Genomic DNA, 19,677 nt, shown 5'->3' on the forward strand with positions numbered 1-19,677 from the left:
TACAACAAGAAATAGGACGAAAGTCTTGTATTTTTTCGGGCATTAAATTTTTGGGAATAATATTAAGCACGGTGACATTCCATTGTGTTAACATTTTCCTATTACGAAAGAATTCAAGCATCCCTTCTGTAATGTCATAACCAACTGTATCCCAATTGGCCTTGAAGAACTTCGCGTTGAAACCGTCAGGCATGGGGCTCTTGTTGCCGTTGATACTAGCTAGAGCCTTTCTAACCATCCCTAGAAACAACCTTGATGAGATCCCTACTATCCTCAATAGAAATCCTCTTTTCAACAATCTGATATAGCGTATTATGGTGGCTGAGATGTTGTCCAGTTTTTGTTCCCATGAGACCACGATAGAAATGGACAACCAAGTCCTGAATTTGATCCTATCCATGCGCGAAATCCCCATTATCCTTCTTAAGCCTTTGGACGTTATTCTAAAGATTCCTAGATGAACACTTCCGGTAGAAGAAAGTCGTATTCTTATCCCCCAAGAGATATCCAATTCTGTCTCGACTTGTCCCTCGCAAAAATCTCCTCCATAGAACTGAGTTCTCTAAACGTGGCGGTTTTTTTTTTGGGGGGGGGGGGAAACGACTTAGCGTCATTTCATTAAAAATTCCCAAAAACGAGAAAAAAACCACGAGTTTAAGAGATCATTCTAGACAGGACTAGAATGATTTTGAAGTCGTAACATTCTGAATAAAAGCTAAAAAGCTAAAAACGTAAATGAATCATTACGCTAGGATCCACATTGAGGTTGCCTCTATTAGCTGTCCTGTTTTTTCCCAAACCTTATTGGTTTTCCATGTTCGGTTTGTATTTGTTTGTGTAGTGTAGGTATAGGTTTAAGAACTCCCTCATGACACTAACAGACCACAGAATGATTTCCTTGTATTCAGTTTTGTTGAATGAGTTCCAATCTTACTTGAATCGGATTTTGAATTGGAAAATGATTTGCTCGCTCCTTTCATTGGTCATGACAAGTTCATGCCTTTAGAACTGGGCGAGGGATTTGAGAATTTGGTTCCTAATGCCCGTCAGATTTGCGATTTTATTTTCTTCCATGGTCCACGATTTATCGGGGATTTAAGCGGTCGGGGTGGGGATGTCGTGACATGCCGTAGTGGCAGAGGTGAGCCCGACTGGAAAAACAGCATCGTGACCGGTCAGAGTGACAACGACATGGCCCGTCGAAGGAGTAACGCTACTGGTTTGGTTGACCGCAGCCAAGACGGTCGGGGTGGAGGATACATGATCGGTCAAGGGAGGGGCGTCATAGCCAGTTGGGAGATGAATCAGGAGATGGGCGCGACCGGTTAATAGACCAGCCATGTGAGTGGTCGATGCAATTGTTGGATTGAAGACAACGTCATCTGCATCAGCAACGTTGTGACCGGTCGGACACCTATAAGAAATGGCAGCTCTTTCAACCAATTTCTCTAGATTCCCTTTATTTTTCCTAATGCTTTTAGTTCGGTTAAGGAGGCTGGTTGAACGGAGGCTAGTCGAGCGGAGGTTAGTCGAGCGTAGGCTCATCGTGGCTCAGCCTGCGCAACAGACAACCTAATGCCTTAGCAACTATCAACAATTTAGACATGCATCCGAAATCAATAATAGTAATATGCAGCAGCAAATGACAATAAAGGAGCCAACAAAGCCACCCAACCCAAATCAGCCTGATTGAGAAGCAAACTGCACAGTAAACGGCAACCAACAGATCCCAAAAAAGCAGCCAAAATAAATAAAAAATTAGAAATAACAGTCAAATCCAACTACACAACAGAATGTCGCAAGACAATATGTGTCGTCCATGCAGATCGGGTTGTGTCGTCTAAACCCAACCCGTATTACCCAACCCAAACTAATATGGGTTGGGTAACCCAAATTATTTTTTTTTATTTTCTCATTTAACATGTATTTGACTCATTTAACACATTTTTATCCGTTTAACACGTTTTTAATACTTCAAACACTTTTTCCATATTTTTCACGTTTTTGACAAGTTTTGACACGTTTTCCACGTTTTTGACACATTTAACACGTTTTTCATATTTTTGACACGTCTAATACGTTTTTCACATGATTAACACGTTTTTGACACGTTTAACACAATTTTGACACGTTGAACACGTTTTTCATGTTTTTGGCATGTTTAACACGTTTTTAACACGTTTAACATGTTTTTGACACGTTTGACACGTTTTTCACGACTATGACACATTTAACACATTTTCACACGTTTTGGCATGTTTAACACGTTTTTGACACATTTAACACGTTTTCACATTTTTGACACGTGTAATATATTTTTCACACGTTTTTGACACGTTAAACACGTTTTTAGCACGTTTAACACATTTTTGACACGTTGAACACGTTTTACATGTTTTTGGCATGTTTAACACGTTTTTAACACGTTTAACACATTTCTGACACGTTTGACACGTTTTTCACGATTATGACACATTTAACACATTTTGATACATTTTTTTTACATTTTGCCACATTTAACACGTTTTGACACATTTAACATGTTTTTCACATTTTTCAAATTCTTGACACGTTTAATACGTTTTTAACATGTTTAATATATTTTTCACACGTTTTTGGCACGTTTAACACGTTTTCCCACATTTTTGGTACATTTTGACAGGTTTTTAACACGTTTAACATGTTTATCATATTTATGATACATTTAATACGTTTTTCACAGATTCAACTTGCCAAAACGTAAAATTAAATGTGTCAAAAACGTGAAAACATTTTAAACATGTAAAAAATGTGTTAAACATGCCAAAAATGTGTTAACCTTGTCAAAATGTGTTAACGTGCAAAAAATGTGTTAAACATGTCAAAATATGTTAAACGTGCCAAAAACGTGTTAAACATGTTCAACATGTAAAAAACGTATTAAACGTGCCAAAATGTGAAAAACGTGTTAACGTGTGAAAAACGTGTCGAATATGTCAAAACGTGTTAAAATGTCAAAAACGTGAAAAACATGTTAAACGTGTGAAAAACATGTTAAACGTGTGAAAAACGTGTTAAACATATCAAAAACGTGTTAAAAGTGTTAAAATGTCAAAAACGTGTTAAACATGCTAAAAACGTGAAAAGCGTGTTAAACTTATCAAAAACGTGTTAACGTATTATAAATTTATATATGTCAAAAACATGTTAAACATGCCAAAAACGTGAAAAACGTGTTAAACTTGTCAAAAATGTGTTAAACGTATTAAACATGTCAAAACGTGTTAAACGTGATAAAAACGTGAAAAACATGTTAAACGTGTGAAAAATGTGTTATTAGTGTGAAAACTTGTTAAACATGTCAAAAACGTGAAAATCGTGTTAAACTTATCAAAAACGTGTTAACGTAATATATATGTCAAAAACGTGTTAAACATGCAAAAACGTGAAAAATGTGTTAATCTTGTCAAAAACGTGTCAAACCGGTTTAAAAAAACCACCGTCAAAAACTTGTTCAAGTAAGTAAAAAATGTGAAAAAACGTTTTTAAACGTTGGTGCAAAACGTGTTATTAAGGTGTGAAAAACATTTTAAATATGTCCCCAAAACGTGTTAAACGTGTCAAAAACGTGAAAAAACCGTGTTTTCAAAACCCATCAAAAACGTGTTTTAACGTATTAATTATATTGTCAAAAAAACACGTGTTTAAACATATCCAAAACATAATGAAACCCCCCTTGTTAAAACCTTTCACAACGTGATTAAATTATTAAACACGTCCAAAAATGGGTGTTTAAACGTGATAAAGAACGTGAAAAACCCGTGTGCAAAAAATCTGTTATTATGGTAAAAACGTGTTAAACAAATGGTCACAAAACCCGTGTGAAAAACCGTACTAAAAACTTGAAAAATGTTTAAACAGTGAAAAAACCCCGGTTTTAAATGGTCAAAAACCGGTGTTCGACTTTAAAGTTGGACAGATTGATTAGTTTTATATTTGATTAATAATAGAGGAATTAAAATAAATTATAAAGTTTCACTTTGGTACATTATCAATCTCTTTTATCCTCACTTTGACCCACCAATCCCCAATTGATCTCTCATCGTGCTGACATACTCACTTCGACTAACTAACCATCTCATTCCAAATTTGATCCACCTCAATTGACCTCTAACCTTGTGACCTTACACTTTCACTTCAGTCAAATCAACAAACAACAAACCATCTCCTGTACATATCTTGAATGTCATTTACCCACCCATCAATTTCATAGCAAATTTTAACCAAAATATCTTTCGTTTCCAACCATCTCCTCACTTCGATAAATCAACATTTTTATTTCACATATTAACAATCAATGTTTTTTAATAGTTTAAAAATTGTGCCTAACGAAATTTGAACCATGGTCTCAATTATTTAGGATTAACACTTCAACCACTAGATCACTTAAGATTGTTGATTTATATTTATAATTTTGTGTATGCATATAATTTATGTGACTAACAATTAAAAAAATAATTATATATATAATATTTGTATTTTAAAAATATTTAATAAATACTATTATTTTAATATATTTGTATTCTGTCTCCCTTAATCGGATTTGCTCAAATTCCAACGAAATTTGTCTCACCTCTTCCTCAGCTTTTGATGTTGCTAACAAATTATGGTATTGCCGGGACAATTTCTCTAGTGTACGCCGAAGATTTTTCCATTAATCACTCATCCTGAATGCATTTCATATTAATCAAACCAAATAAATCTAATATAACTTAAATCAAACACAATAACCTAATCCAAATATATCACACATTTAACAAAAATATATAGATTTAACAAACAAAATATAATTTAAACTAACTTAAATCATATCTAAACTAAACAATAACAAATAAATTAAATCTAACCTGGAATTGGAACCGGCGGTGACGAGAAAGGAGAAGAGAATGAGAAGAGAATGAGAAGAAGAAGAGAAGAAGAAACGGAGTAGGCGGCGGTGCGGGCGGCGGTGCGGGCGGAAGAGAGAGAGGGAAAAAAGAGATGCAGAAATAAGAAGAGAAGGGTTAGGGTTTTGTATTTATAAAGGACATTACCGAAAGTTCTTTGTATAACTTTCAGTTTTGACCCTCCTTAAAACCGAAGGTTTTCTAATAAACTTTCGGAAATAAGCATCACGAAAATTATTTTTTTTTCAATTTTTTGGGATGAGTCAAAACCGAAGGTTTATTGAAAAAACCTTCGTAATTAACAATTTCAGGAAATGAAAAATCTGAAGGTTCTTTGAATAACCTTTGCAATTAATCATTCTCAAACTTAGAATATTTTTTCATTTTTTTGGGATGCGTCAAAACCGAAGGATTATTGGAAAACCTTCGCAATTAAAATTTTCAGAAAAGGTAAAACCGAAAGTTTTTTGAATAACCTTCGCAATTAACCCACTTCCAACACTTAGAATTATTTTGTTTTTTTTTGGAAGGTCAAAACCGAAAGTTCTTTGTAGAACTTTCGGTACTAATTAGTAAAACCAAAGGTTTTACACCCCTCTCGGAATCTATTTTATTAACGAAAGTTTTCTTTCTCTCGGGATCATTTAGGAGAGTTTTATAAAACCTTCAGTAATATCTGTTGATAAAGGTCAATTTTTTACCAGTGATATATTTAAATTAAATTTTTTATTTTTAAAATTTATTAATATTTTACTAAAGTTTATTATATATATATATATATATGAATTATTATTACACTATTAATGTTGATTTTTTATTATTATTTTAAATAAATTAGTTATTATTAATTTTATTTATTTAGATTTATTATTAAAATAATAAATAAAGAAATGTGTCAATTTCTTTCATAATTAACTAAACTCTAATTTTAAATTATTATTATACTATTATTGTTGACGGTGTAAAATTGTTTTAAATAAATTTATTTATATTTATCATTAAATAAAAAATAAAAGAATGTGTCAATTTCATTCCTAATTTACTAAACTCTCTTTTTCACACATATATATATATATATATATATATATATATAAACTAATCACCGACCTCAATCACAGTTTCACACGACTCATATCCTTTAGGAAATCAACCATCAATTTTAATTGACCTCTATTCTCGTGACCTCACGATCTTTTGTCACCGACCTCTTATTTATCGAAAAACCATATCTCAATCACACTTTATCACATCTCTTATCCCTAAGTAAAAAATTACCAATCTTAATTGGCATTTACCATCTTGACCTCTCACATTGGTTAATCAAATATTTGATTCATATTTTTTAAATCATGTTCAATTGTTACAGGTCTATTATTCTTCGACAAACCACATTTCAATCACACTTGATTAAAGGTTTGTACTTGTTTTGTTAGGTTGCAAGTTTAAAACATACATATATAATTTTTAATTTTATTTTTAGCCGTTTTAAGTTTATGGTGGGTCAACAATCTAACTCAATGGTCTACTTACTCTCACATATATATCCAAATTAATCACAGCTCTCGACCTGATAATTCGGACACTTTGAAATTAAACACATATATAATATATATATATATATATATTAGTTATATATATTAGTTATATATATATGTTAGTTAAAAATTTAAACTTATATTGTTAAGAATGTCTCACGTTCATCAAATTTTGTGTTGAATTTAAGATAAAAAATCTTACTAGCCTAGTTTGTTAAATGATTGTACTTGTTTTTGTTAAATTGCAAGTTCGAAACATATATATATTATTTTTAATTTGATTTTTAACCGTTTTAAGTTTATAAGTGGGTCAAACTACAATAATCCGACCCAAATATTCATTTACTCTCACATATATATCTAAATTAATAACAACTCTCTGTCAGGCAATTCAGATACTTTGAAATTAAAAATATATATATATATATATTAATATTAGGTGTGAGTTATTTTTCGCTAATATCATTTTAAACATTATATATATATCTATAAAAGTTAACTACTCATTCAATGAGATTACACAATAATATAATAGTTGAGATGAAATTTGAGATATTCAACTGATTTGATACATGAAATTATATAATTAAAATTAACGTACTATATTCTTTAGAACTCGTAATTGTAAGAATTGCCTCAAATGAGATTAGTAATAACTTTTACTGTAATAGCTATTGAATGTACAACGAAATTGTTGAAAAAGTTTATAATTATAAAAGTCTACAATAAGGAAATAGAATAAATTATAAAAGTTTTATATGTATACAAATTTGTTCATATTTTGTGTTTGTTCATTGACTGAGTGTTTAATGAATTCAATGAAGTTAGATCTATTTGTGAAGATGTTTGCTCTTGATTTTGCTTCACGTTTTTCTTTTGATATTATTAGGTCTCTTATAATATTTCAAAGCCTAATCCATTCATATACTTACATGTTATACAAGATTTTGAAAAGTAATGTATGATTTTAAAAGATCAATGTTTGAAAGTATTCTTGAGCCAATGTCATTCAAACAAGTTTAAAATATGTAGATCTGATTATACAACCAAAATAAAATAAGATAAAACTGTCTACATAATTTATTCTCCTCGATTAGTAATAAATTTCATAACAAATATCTACAATGATCTCTTTGTTTTGCAGTTGGAGTTCTTTCCACAAGCCACCACACACTCTTCTACTTTTTCAACATCTGTTAATCCAAATCACAATTTAATTAAATAAAAACTTTATTGTAAATTATTTTAAGAATTATAAATATAATTAATAATCTTAAGAAATTATTATAACATTACCTGCGACTAACTTGGTGCATTCGTCAATAGAACACTTGAGACTACAAGCATCTACATTCATTAGAGAAGGAGGACGGTTGAAGATGCATTTTGGAATGCATTGTACTCCACATGAAATTCTTGCATTCAAGTCTTTGTTCGTAATAAAACAGGTTATTGCACATTTCTGTAGACATTGTTGGAATGAACTTGTGTTTGCCGATTCACCATATAAAAGAAACATCAATACAAACACAATCACGATTCCATAAGTACTTGACATTGTCACGGTTCTATTTTGTCTAAAATCACTCTCTTGATTGTTGATGAATATGATAGTATTCATATATTGTATATGGTATATGTGCTTATATAATCAAATTCATTGTCGTTACTATTATTAAGCTATTTTTAATGTGCTTGATTAAATTTTTAACATGAAAATATTTGTATATATATAATTATCCTTTTAAAAACAAATCCTTGTATATAATATCATGACATTAAGTTGGAAAAAAAACCATTTTTATTTTCATTTTTTATAGATTTTTCTATTAAATTTCAAAGATTAATTATGAAATAGACAATTACGATTTGTATTTATCTATATATAATCTTTAAAATTGTTGAAAAACGATAAAATTAATCATTTATTAAAATAAATAAATATATTTAAGTGTGTATTGCAATATGAGTTCATACCAAATTTTTTATTTATTAATTTTATCAATCTTATAGTCATCCATGTTCATTTACTTAAAACAGATTTAATTCAGTTAATTCGTAATAATATATTATATATATTATATATAATAATATATATATATATATATATTATAATTTATTATATATATAATATATTATATATATATATATTATAATTTATTATATATATAATATATTATATATATATATAATATATATATATATATATTATATTATATAATATATATATACTATATTATATATATATATAATATATATAATATATATAATATAATATATTATATATATATATATATTATAATATATATATATATATATATAATATTATATATATATATATATATATAATATATAATATATTATAATATATATATATATAATATTATATATATATATAAAAACGGTTAATACCATTTCATTAAAATTTCAAAAGTGAGAGAGTAAAAAATTAAAGTTAGACAAATCTTAACTATAATTAAATGAAGACAATCAATTTTTTTTAAAGAAACTGATTAGTAGCATTCGATAAAATAAATAACAAAATTACAAACAATAAAAATATAATAAAAAAGGTGTTTATTTCCTTATAAACTTGTTGCGTGGGTCATAAGGTCTTCTTCCTTTCCCTTCTTGTTGCGATGTAAGGAGATTAAATTGAAAAAGATGATGAAACTTGCTTAATATTTAATTTGCGTATGTCATAAGGTGTTTTTTTTTTGGTATGAATCTAATAGAAATATTTAATTTTAAATCTTCAAGGTTCTCATCTTTGTTGTCTTTTACTTGAATTTTAGGATTCTTAAATTTGTTTCTTTACAGAATGAATATTAATATTAATAACTCCTAATTAAATAATTAATATATATATAATATTAAAGTTTATCTGACATATACAAAAAAAAAATTGGTTTAAAAACAAGAAATAATTTAATTAGAAATGGGGTTACAAGTAACGCGATTGTCATACTATATAGTAATTATTCCCAATGAAAAAAAATCCGAATATGTATTTGTTATACCTTTATAGAGAATTTGTACTCTAAGGTTATTCAAGTAATATCTTTTTCCTAAAAGCCTATTCATATAAGGTTATTTTAGTATTTATTTACCACTTAGATAATCTTAGAATATTTTGAAGGGGAGTTAATCTTCTCTCAAGACAAACACATAATACACTTAATTCCTATCATATAAGTTTATATATTTTGGGTCATACGATGACAAAGTGCAACTTATAATGGAATTCAAGGGGAGATACGAATACCAAGAACAGTAGTCTAAGTGATGGGTAAAGACACATTGTGTGAGGGGCATTTCCCGACCACCGTCCTAAATCTAGATTACCAAAAGAAGTTGATGATGATTTTTTTATCATTATCTTAGAGATCACAAAATAGATAATGCATTGATATAATATTTGTATTCTTATAATTATATTTTAGATTCTAATACTGATGTTTAGGTAATATATATATATATATAATGATACTTAAATTCAGCAAGACACTACAATAATTCATGTCATCAATTCTCTTTCATCTCTCTCATTCTCTCCTTCTTAATTATTTTTTTCTCAATGGTTCTGAACCTTAGTACTTTCACTCACATACTCCTACAAATGCACCTCCAAGAGCTCACCTTCAGGACTGTAAATTGTTTTAACAATCTTTTGCATGACATTAAACTGTTTTCATAATGATTTTAAATAATGTTTTGCATAAAACTATTTTCATAATGACAATAATAGCAATGCCCATAGATTCGAATTTTGAGGTCGAAATTCCTTATTAAGTGGGTAATTTGTCACATCCTAAAAATCCATTTATTCCGACCGAGAATCTTCGGTCCTGGATGAGACTTAACATATTCATAATCAAGGCAAGTAACTTTTCTATACTTATTGAGAAATCCACACAATGCTATTTATTCATGTATTTTATATAAATGATGTATAATGGTTTCAAAGCATGATTTCATTGCATGTCCATAATTTCTAAGAATGATATTTTATAGAAGGTTCATAAAATCAAAGTGATAAATTAATGATGAAGGAATTGACGAATGAATACGGGAAGAGGGCTACCAAGATGAGCTCAGGTAATCTGATTCCAAAATAATAGATGACAAATTGACGAATATGGATTCCTCACCTTGAAGATCAGCTCAAGTCTAAGGTCAAAATATGTGCTAAAAATGTGACTGTACCTTCACTATTGATGATGTACCCTTAAAAACCCTCATATGGATGCAATGTAATTAAATGTATTTTTTTTATTCTTTTAAATGTTTGTTTGGGTCTATCGACTCACTATGCTTGTGTGGTGTAAATACCCATCCATAGTTTTTAGATGACGGGTGAAGGGAGACTTGAAGTGGAGCAAGGTGCAGGATATGCGTGTGGAAGGAGGGACCGAGACCGTACAACTGTAGTTTTGTAGGAACATGTAGGGAATGACTGACTTTTATAGCACCATTTTAATAGAAATGTTAAAAAGACACCCTATCGCTTCCGCATACGTAACTAAATTTGTAAGGTTCCACACCCTCTATCTTAGAGTAGAATTTAGGATTTTAGGGAGTCACAATATAAATATATATATATATATATATTTTCTTACTTAACCAAACATATATAAATATAAAACACAAAATAATAATAATTATTTTTTTAAAAGAAAATTAGTTAGGAAAAATATGATATAAATATACAATATATAATTATTATATATTAAAAATAAATCAGGTGAAAAATATTTTTAATTAGAATAAGAAATATATATATATATATAGGAAAAAAATAAAAATATTTATATTAATGTATTTATATAATATATTGAGAAAAATTTAATATTTTTTATTATTGATAATGTTATATAATTATTAATAGAAAATTTTGTATTTAATATTAGTATAAGAGATATAATTATTTTTTTATATTCTTTTTACGTGTATGAAAAATTTCATAATTTATATAGTTATTCAAAATCTAACTTACAAAATATATATATACATACAAAAAATTATAAAATTATTTCAACAATCATAAGTGGTCTAGCAGTTAAAGTGTTAACATTTTATATTGAAGACTTGGGTTCGAATCCCTCTCAAAGAAGTAATTATTATATGTGAGTGCGCGAATATTGGTAGTCGAAACGAAATTGAGAATGTTGGCTTAAATAACGCAAACATTTGTAAAAAAAATCTAAGGGTTCGTCTATGAAGGCAATATTGGCTTAAGTAATGCAAACATTGGTGATAAAAACCTAAGGGTTCGTCCATGGAGGGAATATCGGCTTAGAGTTAAGAAAACATTGGAGAGAAAGCCTAAGGGTTCGTCCACAGATGGTAATTTAAAGCTTAAGATCTGGCCCAATAATGTTTAAGAATGCACCTTCGAATTTGGTTATTAAATCATTCAAATCATTATAGATATAAAAACTTAAATTAATTGGTTAGTTGATTTTTAATATATTTTTTTTCAAATATGTATATAATAATAAATAATATTAGACCCTAGTAGATAATTTATATAATTATTCAAAATATATATACATACACAAAATTATAAAATTATTTCAACAATCAGAAGTGGTCTAGCGGTTAATGTGTTAACATTTCATACTAAAGACGATTGTTCGAATCCCTTTAAAAAAATTATTATACGTGAGTGTGCGGAAATTGGTAGATGAAGTGGAAGCGAGAATGTTATCTTGAGAAAACCTAAGAATTTATCCATGGAGGGAATATCGGCTTGAGTAACGCAAACATTGGTGAAAAAAATCTAAGGGTTCATCCACGAAGGGTAATTTAAGGCTTAGTATCATACCCAAGAATGTTTAGAATGCACTCTCTAATTTGGTTATTAAATAATCAAAATTATTATAGATATAAAAACTTAAATGAATTGTTTGTTTATTTTTTTTTAATATTTTATTTTTTCAAATATGTAATATAGACCCCACTATATAATTTATATAATTATTCAAATTCTAACTTACAAAATATATATACATACACAAAATTATAAACTTATTTCAACAATCATAGGTGGTCTAGCGATTAAAGTGTTAACATTTCATACTAAAGACCAGAGTTTGAATCCCTCTAAAAAAGTAATTATTATATGTGAGTGCGAGAATATTGGTAGATGATGCGGAAATGAGAATGTTGGCTTGAGAAAACCTAAGGGTTTGTTCATGGAGGGAATGTCGGCTTGAGTAACATAAATATTGGTGAGAAAACCTAAATGTTTGTTCATGGAGTGAATGTTGGGTTGAGTAACGCAAATTTTGGTGAGAAAATTTAAGGGTTCGTCCATGAAGGGAATGTCGGCCTGAGTAACAAAAACATTGATGATAAAAAAACATAAGGGTTATGCCTAAATGTGTAATCGAATGTTTAAAAATGCACATCGAATTTTGTTATTAAATAATCAAAATCATTATAGATATAAAAATATAAAAACTTAAATTAATTAGTTAGATGATTTTTTTTAATATTCTTATTTTTCAAATAAATATATAATAATAAGTAATATTAGACTTAGTAGAACTTTATTTTTGATTGATAATTTAATCCAAAATTCATTGTTTGAAGATTTGTTTTATCGAAAATACTTTTATTTTCACCTAATGAATATTTTCGATTTATATGATTTTGGGTAAGCTTAAAAAATAACCAAACAAATTTAAATAAAATGAGTGGATAAAGGTAAGTTTTGTCATATGTTTTAATAATTAGATAAAAAAAAATATTTAATTAAATTATATAGTGACATTTTTAACGTAATTTTTTTTCTTAGTTTTTTTAATTATTATTCGTGCAACAAGCTACATGCTAGTACAATTTAAAATTTAAAATTTATTTTGAACAGTGATAACTTAATTTTATATAAAATATGTGTAATTTCAAGAACATATTCTATTATATATAATTTAACTAAATAATTTAATGACATTTTGATCTAAGTGTTTGTTAAAATGATATGGAATGAAGTTTATTAAGATGATGCATTTGATTGAAGTACATTAAGGTCCTAAATGAGTTATCAACCTCCAACACGAAATTTCAACCCAAACATATATATTTTGATTCTTAATCCTCCGATGAAATTTGATTGAAACGGTTATTTCCACTTTTTGTAACATTTCAGTTTTAGTTTATAGTGTAGTGGGTCTTGAAGAGTTTCTAGTAGTTCATGTCCATATATTTCCTTATTTTTTAACTCCATTATCTAATAATATGGTTATATTTAAATGATTTCATCTTAATAAAAAATTATTGGAATTAAAATAATTCCATTATTTAAATGGACATGATATTTGAATAAATGAAATTCACACCAAATTCAAATATAAATTAATTGTGAAATTTAATTCAAATGAAATTTATATCAAATTCAAATGTGAAATTAATCCAAATGAATTTCACACTAAATTCAAATGTGAATTAAGGTGAAATTAATCCAAATGAAATTCACATCAAATTTATTGTGAATTAAGGTGAAATTTAATTCAAATGAAAATGAATTTTGTTAATTGTTATAATTAACATTAATGCATTGAATGAGATAATTAACAGATGATTAATTGTTATTGTAACTATAAAATATTTATTGATGGATGTAATTTGTAAGATGATGAAAAGGCAAGCAAGGATAACCGTTGGATGAATATATGATGGATTAGTGACCGTTGGATTAAAAAATTGATTACGAGTTTAATTTTCAACTATAAATATCCCTTCACCTTGTATTTCTCTTTTCACATCATCTTACAATTTCTCACTCTATAATTTTAAAAGTATTTCATGTTCTTTGTGAGTGTCTTCGAGTTTCTTAACTCGACCATCTCTATGCAAAACTGGTGATTGTGATTCAAGTTCCGTTGTACACTGGGAAGCAGCAATCGACGAAACTCTCCAACACAAACAGGAGACGGTGAAATGTTTTAAGGGAACTATTATTTCACAGGCCTTAGAGCAAACGAGAATACTTTTATTCATCTCATTTAATAATCTATTGTATATTTTTTATTATTATTGTATTTGTATTCATATAATATTTACGTTTAATTGTTACAAGATAAGATTACCAACAAGAATTATTATGTTTTTGTTTCCATCTCTTCTTCCACCTTGAAAAGGCATTCTTAGTTTAAAATAACCATTAAATTGATATCAGAGTAGTCTTCTTGAGGGACATGTGAGTGAGAGAAACCCACCATGATAATTCTCTTTTTACATGGATTCAGATATACCATTACATCATTAGAACCACCTGTGTTCAATGGTAATAATTAACATGTCTGGTTCGCTCGAATGGAGGCTCATCTGGAGGAAAATAATCTTTGAGAAGTTGTTTAGGAGGAGTATGTAGTGCCAGAAATACAAGCTAACCTAAAAATGAAATAGATAAAGAATCACGAGGATAATAAGACAAGAATTTAGAATTTTCATTAGGATAATGACTATAAATGCATCATTTAAGATTTAAAATTTTCTCAAAGAAGAGTATGTAAGAAATGAAAAGATTAAGGAGATGTAGGCCCTTAGTTTAATTAGGGAATTAAAGATGGTGAAGATGAAGGATTGAGAGACCATCAAGGAGTACACTAACAGATTACTTACAATTGTCAACAAGGTAAGATTACTTGGCACTGGATTTATTGATTCTAGATTAGTTCAAAGGTGCTGATAACTATGCCGGAAAAATTTGAGGCTACCATTTCCTCATTAAAGAACATTAAGGACATGTCAAAGGTCAGTTCGTATAAATTTTTGGTGCCTTGAAGGAACAAGAACAATGAAGATTGATAAGGAATGAGGGGTTTGTATAAAGAGCATTATCTGTAAAAGTGCAATCAAGTAAAAGTGAAAAAGGAAGAAGCATTGGAAAAACAAAAAAGAAAGTGTAGGTTCAAATTCTCCAAGCACAAGTAGTTGTTCTAAACCATATTTTCTTGTTTTTAAGTATTGTAAGAAGAAAGATTATGCTCCTTTTAGATGCTGGAGGAGGTTAGATATGTAGTGTGAGAAGTCATGTGATGGGGAATCACCAAATATTTGCAAAAGTAATCTGCAATAAAAGGATGTGACTCAAGTGAACTTTCAACAATGAAATGGGCTCAAGTTGCATATCAGGAGGAGCAACTCTTTGTGAAAACTTATTTCTCAACAAATAACTTAAGTAATAACTAGGTAAGTTCTGCGTATAATTGCGTCTAGTTAAATGATTAACTCCTTTGTGGTCACATTTTTAATATTAGTATAAACATTATATATGTCTCAAAAATTAATTACTCATTCAATGAGAGACTATGATATAATAGTTGATGATAAAAATGTTAATGTATGGAATTGATTTTATATGATGAAAATCATTCAATAAAAATTAATCAGATTTTATTTAGTGATTGAAAAGTAAGACTTGCCCTCACATATAATGGGATTAGTTTTAACTTTCACATTTTTTTAAATAGTGGTTAAAAATATAATGGAAAATAGTAATAAATTTCTATAATTATAAAAGTCTAAAATAAGAAAATAGAATAAATTAGAATAAATTAGAATTTTTTTTTAAAAAAGGTCCATTTTATTAAAAATGAAAAAAATTAGTTTAAGCACGACGACAAAACATGACATGAAAATAACAAATAAAAATCAAGAAAAAAACAATACTTAATAAGTTATCGAGCTTGTAAATCCTCGAAAAGAAAGACTAACTCTCTGATAGACTCTACTGACTTTCTTGAACGAATCTCAGAAAGTATCATAATAATAGTATTATAAATGATACGCATTGAATGATTACGATCATTGAAAGTTCGACGATATCTCTCCAACCAGTTAGTTCACCAAAGAATAATTTGGATGGTAACTCAAATATGTAGACCTATCATATCAGCCGCATAAATCCAAACTTTCTAGCAACTACCTAAAGACTCGGGCATCACCCAATGAATCATAGTAATACTCCATAAAAGACATCAAATACTAGACACCCCAATGCAAGAGTATTTGAATTGTCGATTCAACCTCTTATTGACAAATAAGATAACGACTTACTAAAATATAACAATTTTTCGTGCACATCTCATCTGTTAGAATTCCATCATGAATAACGCTCCATCCAAAGAACGAGATCTTGGATGGAATTTTTTAATCAAAAAGTTTTTCCCAATAAAAATTATATGGAATCATCTTAGAGAACAACGTGTATCAATATCCCACATGAAAACTATCAATATCTTGTTAGCGCATAATGTCTTGTTCAGACGGTGATACTTGTTTGTGTCCTACCAAAAGTAAACTCTATTATGGAACGAAGTCTCCATAATGTTTAATCTCTTTCTATATCTAATTCGACTAGCAAAATCACTATATCGATGATCAAACATGTCCAGCAGTGACATTTCTACTTAAATTTTTCTAATTTATGTATAAAGTTTATTCATATTTTGTCTGTATTGGTTGTTTGAGAGTTTAATGAATTTAGGAAAATGGATTTATTTAGTGAAGATATTTGTCCTTGATTTTGCTTCATGTTTTTCATTTAAGTTTATATCATCCCTCTTATAATATTTCAAACCCTGATCACTTAAAATGCTTGCAAGTTATACATTAGAGAAGGAAGATGATTGAAGATACATTTTTGAATGCATTGTACTCCACATGAAATTATTGCATTGAAGTCTTTGTTAGTAACAAAACACATTATTGCACATTTCCATAGACATTGTTGGAAAGAATCTTTGTTTGTTTATTGACCATAGGAAATAAACATCATTACAATCACGAGTCATTGACATTGTTATAATCTATTTTGTCTAGGATTGCTCTCTTTCTTGATGATGAATTTAATTGTTTGTTGATGAATATGATTGTATGAATATATGGTATATGGTCCATGTGCTTATATAATCAAATTTATTGGGATTACTACTATTAATCATTATTAATGTGCTTGAATAAATTTTTAATATGAAATATTTGTATATAATTGTTCTTTTAAAAATAAAATCTTTATATATATATATTCTTCTACCTACTCTCTTTCTTAAATAATTTTTATATATAATAGAATTATTTGAGAGATATAAATTAATTAAAAAAAAATTATATAATATATATTTACATAAGATAATAGAGAAATTTAAAAAAATATTAAAAGATATTAATTAATATTATTATTTTATAAGGTAACTATATTTATAAATATAAAGATTTGTGAATAAAAATATATATTTTTTATATGATTAGTGAGAAAAAATATTTATATAATAATAAGACTATGTTATATATATATTTTTCATTATTAATTTATATAAATATATTTTAACTTACATTTTATCTATTTCTAAATATATATTATATTATCAATAATTATATATATAATAACACTGTAATATATATATATATATATATATATATATATATATATATTTATATATAAATGGTAATAATAATAGATAAAAAAAATTTCTTAATTATTTTTTCTCTAATTAATTATATATATTATATATATTCTTACAAATTATATAATTAATATATTTATTTTATGAATAAAAATAATATATATATATATATATATATTATTATTATGTTTAATCATTAATTTTTATAAATACATTTTATCTTTTATCATATATTTTCACTTATTATATATATAATATTTTCTTTATTAGTATAAATAATATTTTGGTTAATATAAAATTAACTAATTGGTAATAAATATTAAATACAAACACTAGTAAAAAATTGATTATTAAGTAAAACAAAAACACTCGGAGAAAGACAAAATGCTTTCGGTGATAATGTTCAGCGAGGGCGATAAATGCTCTTGTAGTGTCTCGGTGATATAACTGTCGATGAAGAAAAAATTAATGTCACCGAGAGCGTTTGTCGCCTTCAGAGATATTTAATTTCTATAACCGAAAGCAAAGTCAATACTCTCGTTGAAAATAAATCTTTCTAAAACAATATATATAATCTGAATCTGAATAGTCGAACCAGTTACAGCAAAATATCAAAAGAAAATAATACTTCTTTTTATGAGAAATGTGAAATCTTTGTCTCTTTTGCAACTAACATCTTTCATCCATTTTCTTGACTTTCGTTTCCTTACCATTTGAATCATCACAAACGTTGAAAGTCCCTTTCAATACTCCCATGATGATGGATAAAGAACATTTATTAGTCTTAAACCTCACTTTAAGTTTCACAGGATTCTATAATTTCTTTCAATCTCATACCTCCTATGCCTACCGCCGTCACTTCTTCTACTTCGACCAACTACAATTCTCAAATATCTTCATGGATAAAGACATTCTCTTAATCAATCGATAATCTCTATTCTAAATCTTTAAGATCTGCATGTTTTTATCTAGATTTTAGATCGGTTGTAGGCAGTGACGATGATTTGGACGGCGAAGATGAAGAAGGTGACGTCGACGGTTTTAATCAATGAACCAGATCTAGAAGATACAAACTCTTAGATCAGTTGCAGCGGATGCGATGATCACGACGACAAAGATGAAGAAGGCGACAACGACGATGCTAGTCGATGAACCAGATCCAACAGATACAAACTTTTAGATCAGTTGAAGGCGGCGATGATGATCAGGACGACGAAGATGAAGAAGGTGACAATGAAGGTTCTAAAATCTAGTCGATGAACCAGATCCAACAGATACAAATGAAAACTCTTATTCTTCTTCATCCTCTTCACCATCGCACACTTTAAATCTGTGCATATGGAAATACATATTAAAGATCTATATACAAATTAGAAAAGAAATACACTGCATAAATTAAGAAGAGAAAACATTTGAGAGAATAAGAAAGAAGACATAATGAGGAAGAAGAAGAGAGAATGAGAGAGGAAGAAAGAGAGGAGACAGAATGAGGAGGAAGAAGAGATAATGAGAGAGGAAGAAAGAGATAAAGTTGGATCGGATGTAATTAGGGAAAAATTTACGTTTTTATCGAGAGCTAGCCTTTACTCTCGGTTATAATCATAATTTGATAATAATATCGCCGAGAGTATTCTTTCACTCTCGACGATCATTCTCGGTAATTGTATATTTTTTACTAGTGAAAATATACATACATACATACACAAAATAATACAAATATTTCAACAATTTTAAGTGGTAAAGTGGTTAAAGTTTTCATATTTCATGATTAAGACCAGATTTCGAATACCAAAATATGTAAAT

At 28.1% G+C, this 19,677-nt stretch overlaps 1 protein-coding gene across 1 annotated transcript; it reads right to left on the reverse strand.

Moving 5' to 3' along the window:
• Positions 1–1,616: 1,616 nt before the first annotated feature.
• LOC124941647 (protein TAP1-like) lies at positions 1,617–8,018 on the reverse strand. Its single transcript, XM_047481994.1, has 3 exons — positions 7,757–8,018; positions 7,584–7,653; positions 1,617–1,701 (listed from the first exon to the last, which is right to left on the reverse strand). Exons 1-3 carry the CDS (start codon positions 8,016–8,018, stop codon positions 1,617–1,619), a joined length of 417 nt encoding a protein of 138 aa, XP_047337950.1.
• Between the last annotated feature and the right edge of the window lie 11,659 nt (positions 8,019–19,677).

Source organism: Impatiens glandulifera, chromosome 1 (assembly GCF_907164915.1).
Source record: "Impatiens glandulifera chromosome 1, dImpGla2.1, whole genome shotgun sequence".
Classification (NCBI taxonomy): Eukaryota; Viridiplantae; Streptophyta; class Magnoliopsida; order Ericales; family Balsaminaceae; genus Impatiens; species Impatiens glandulifera.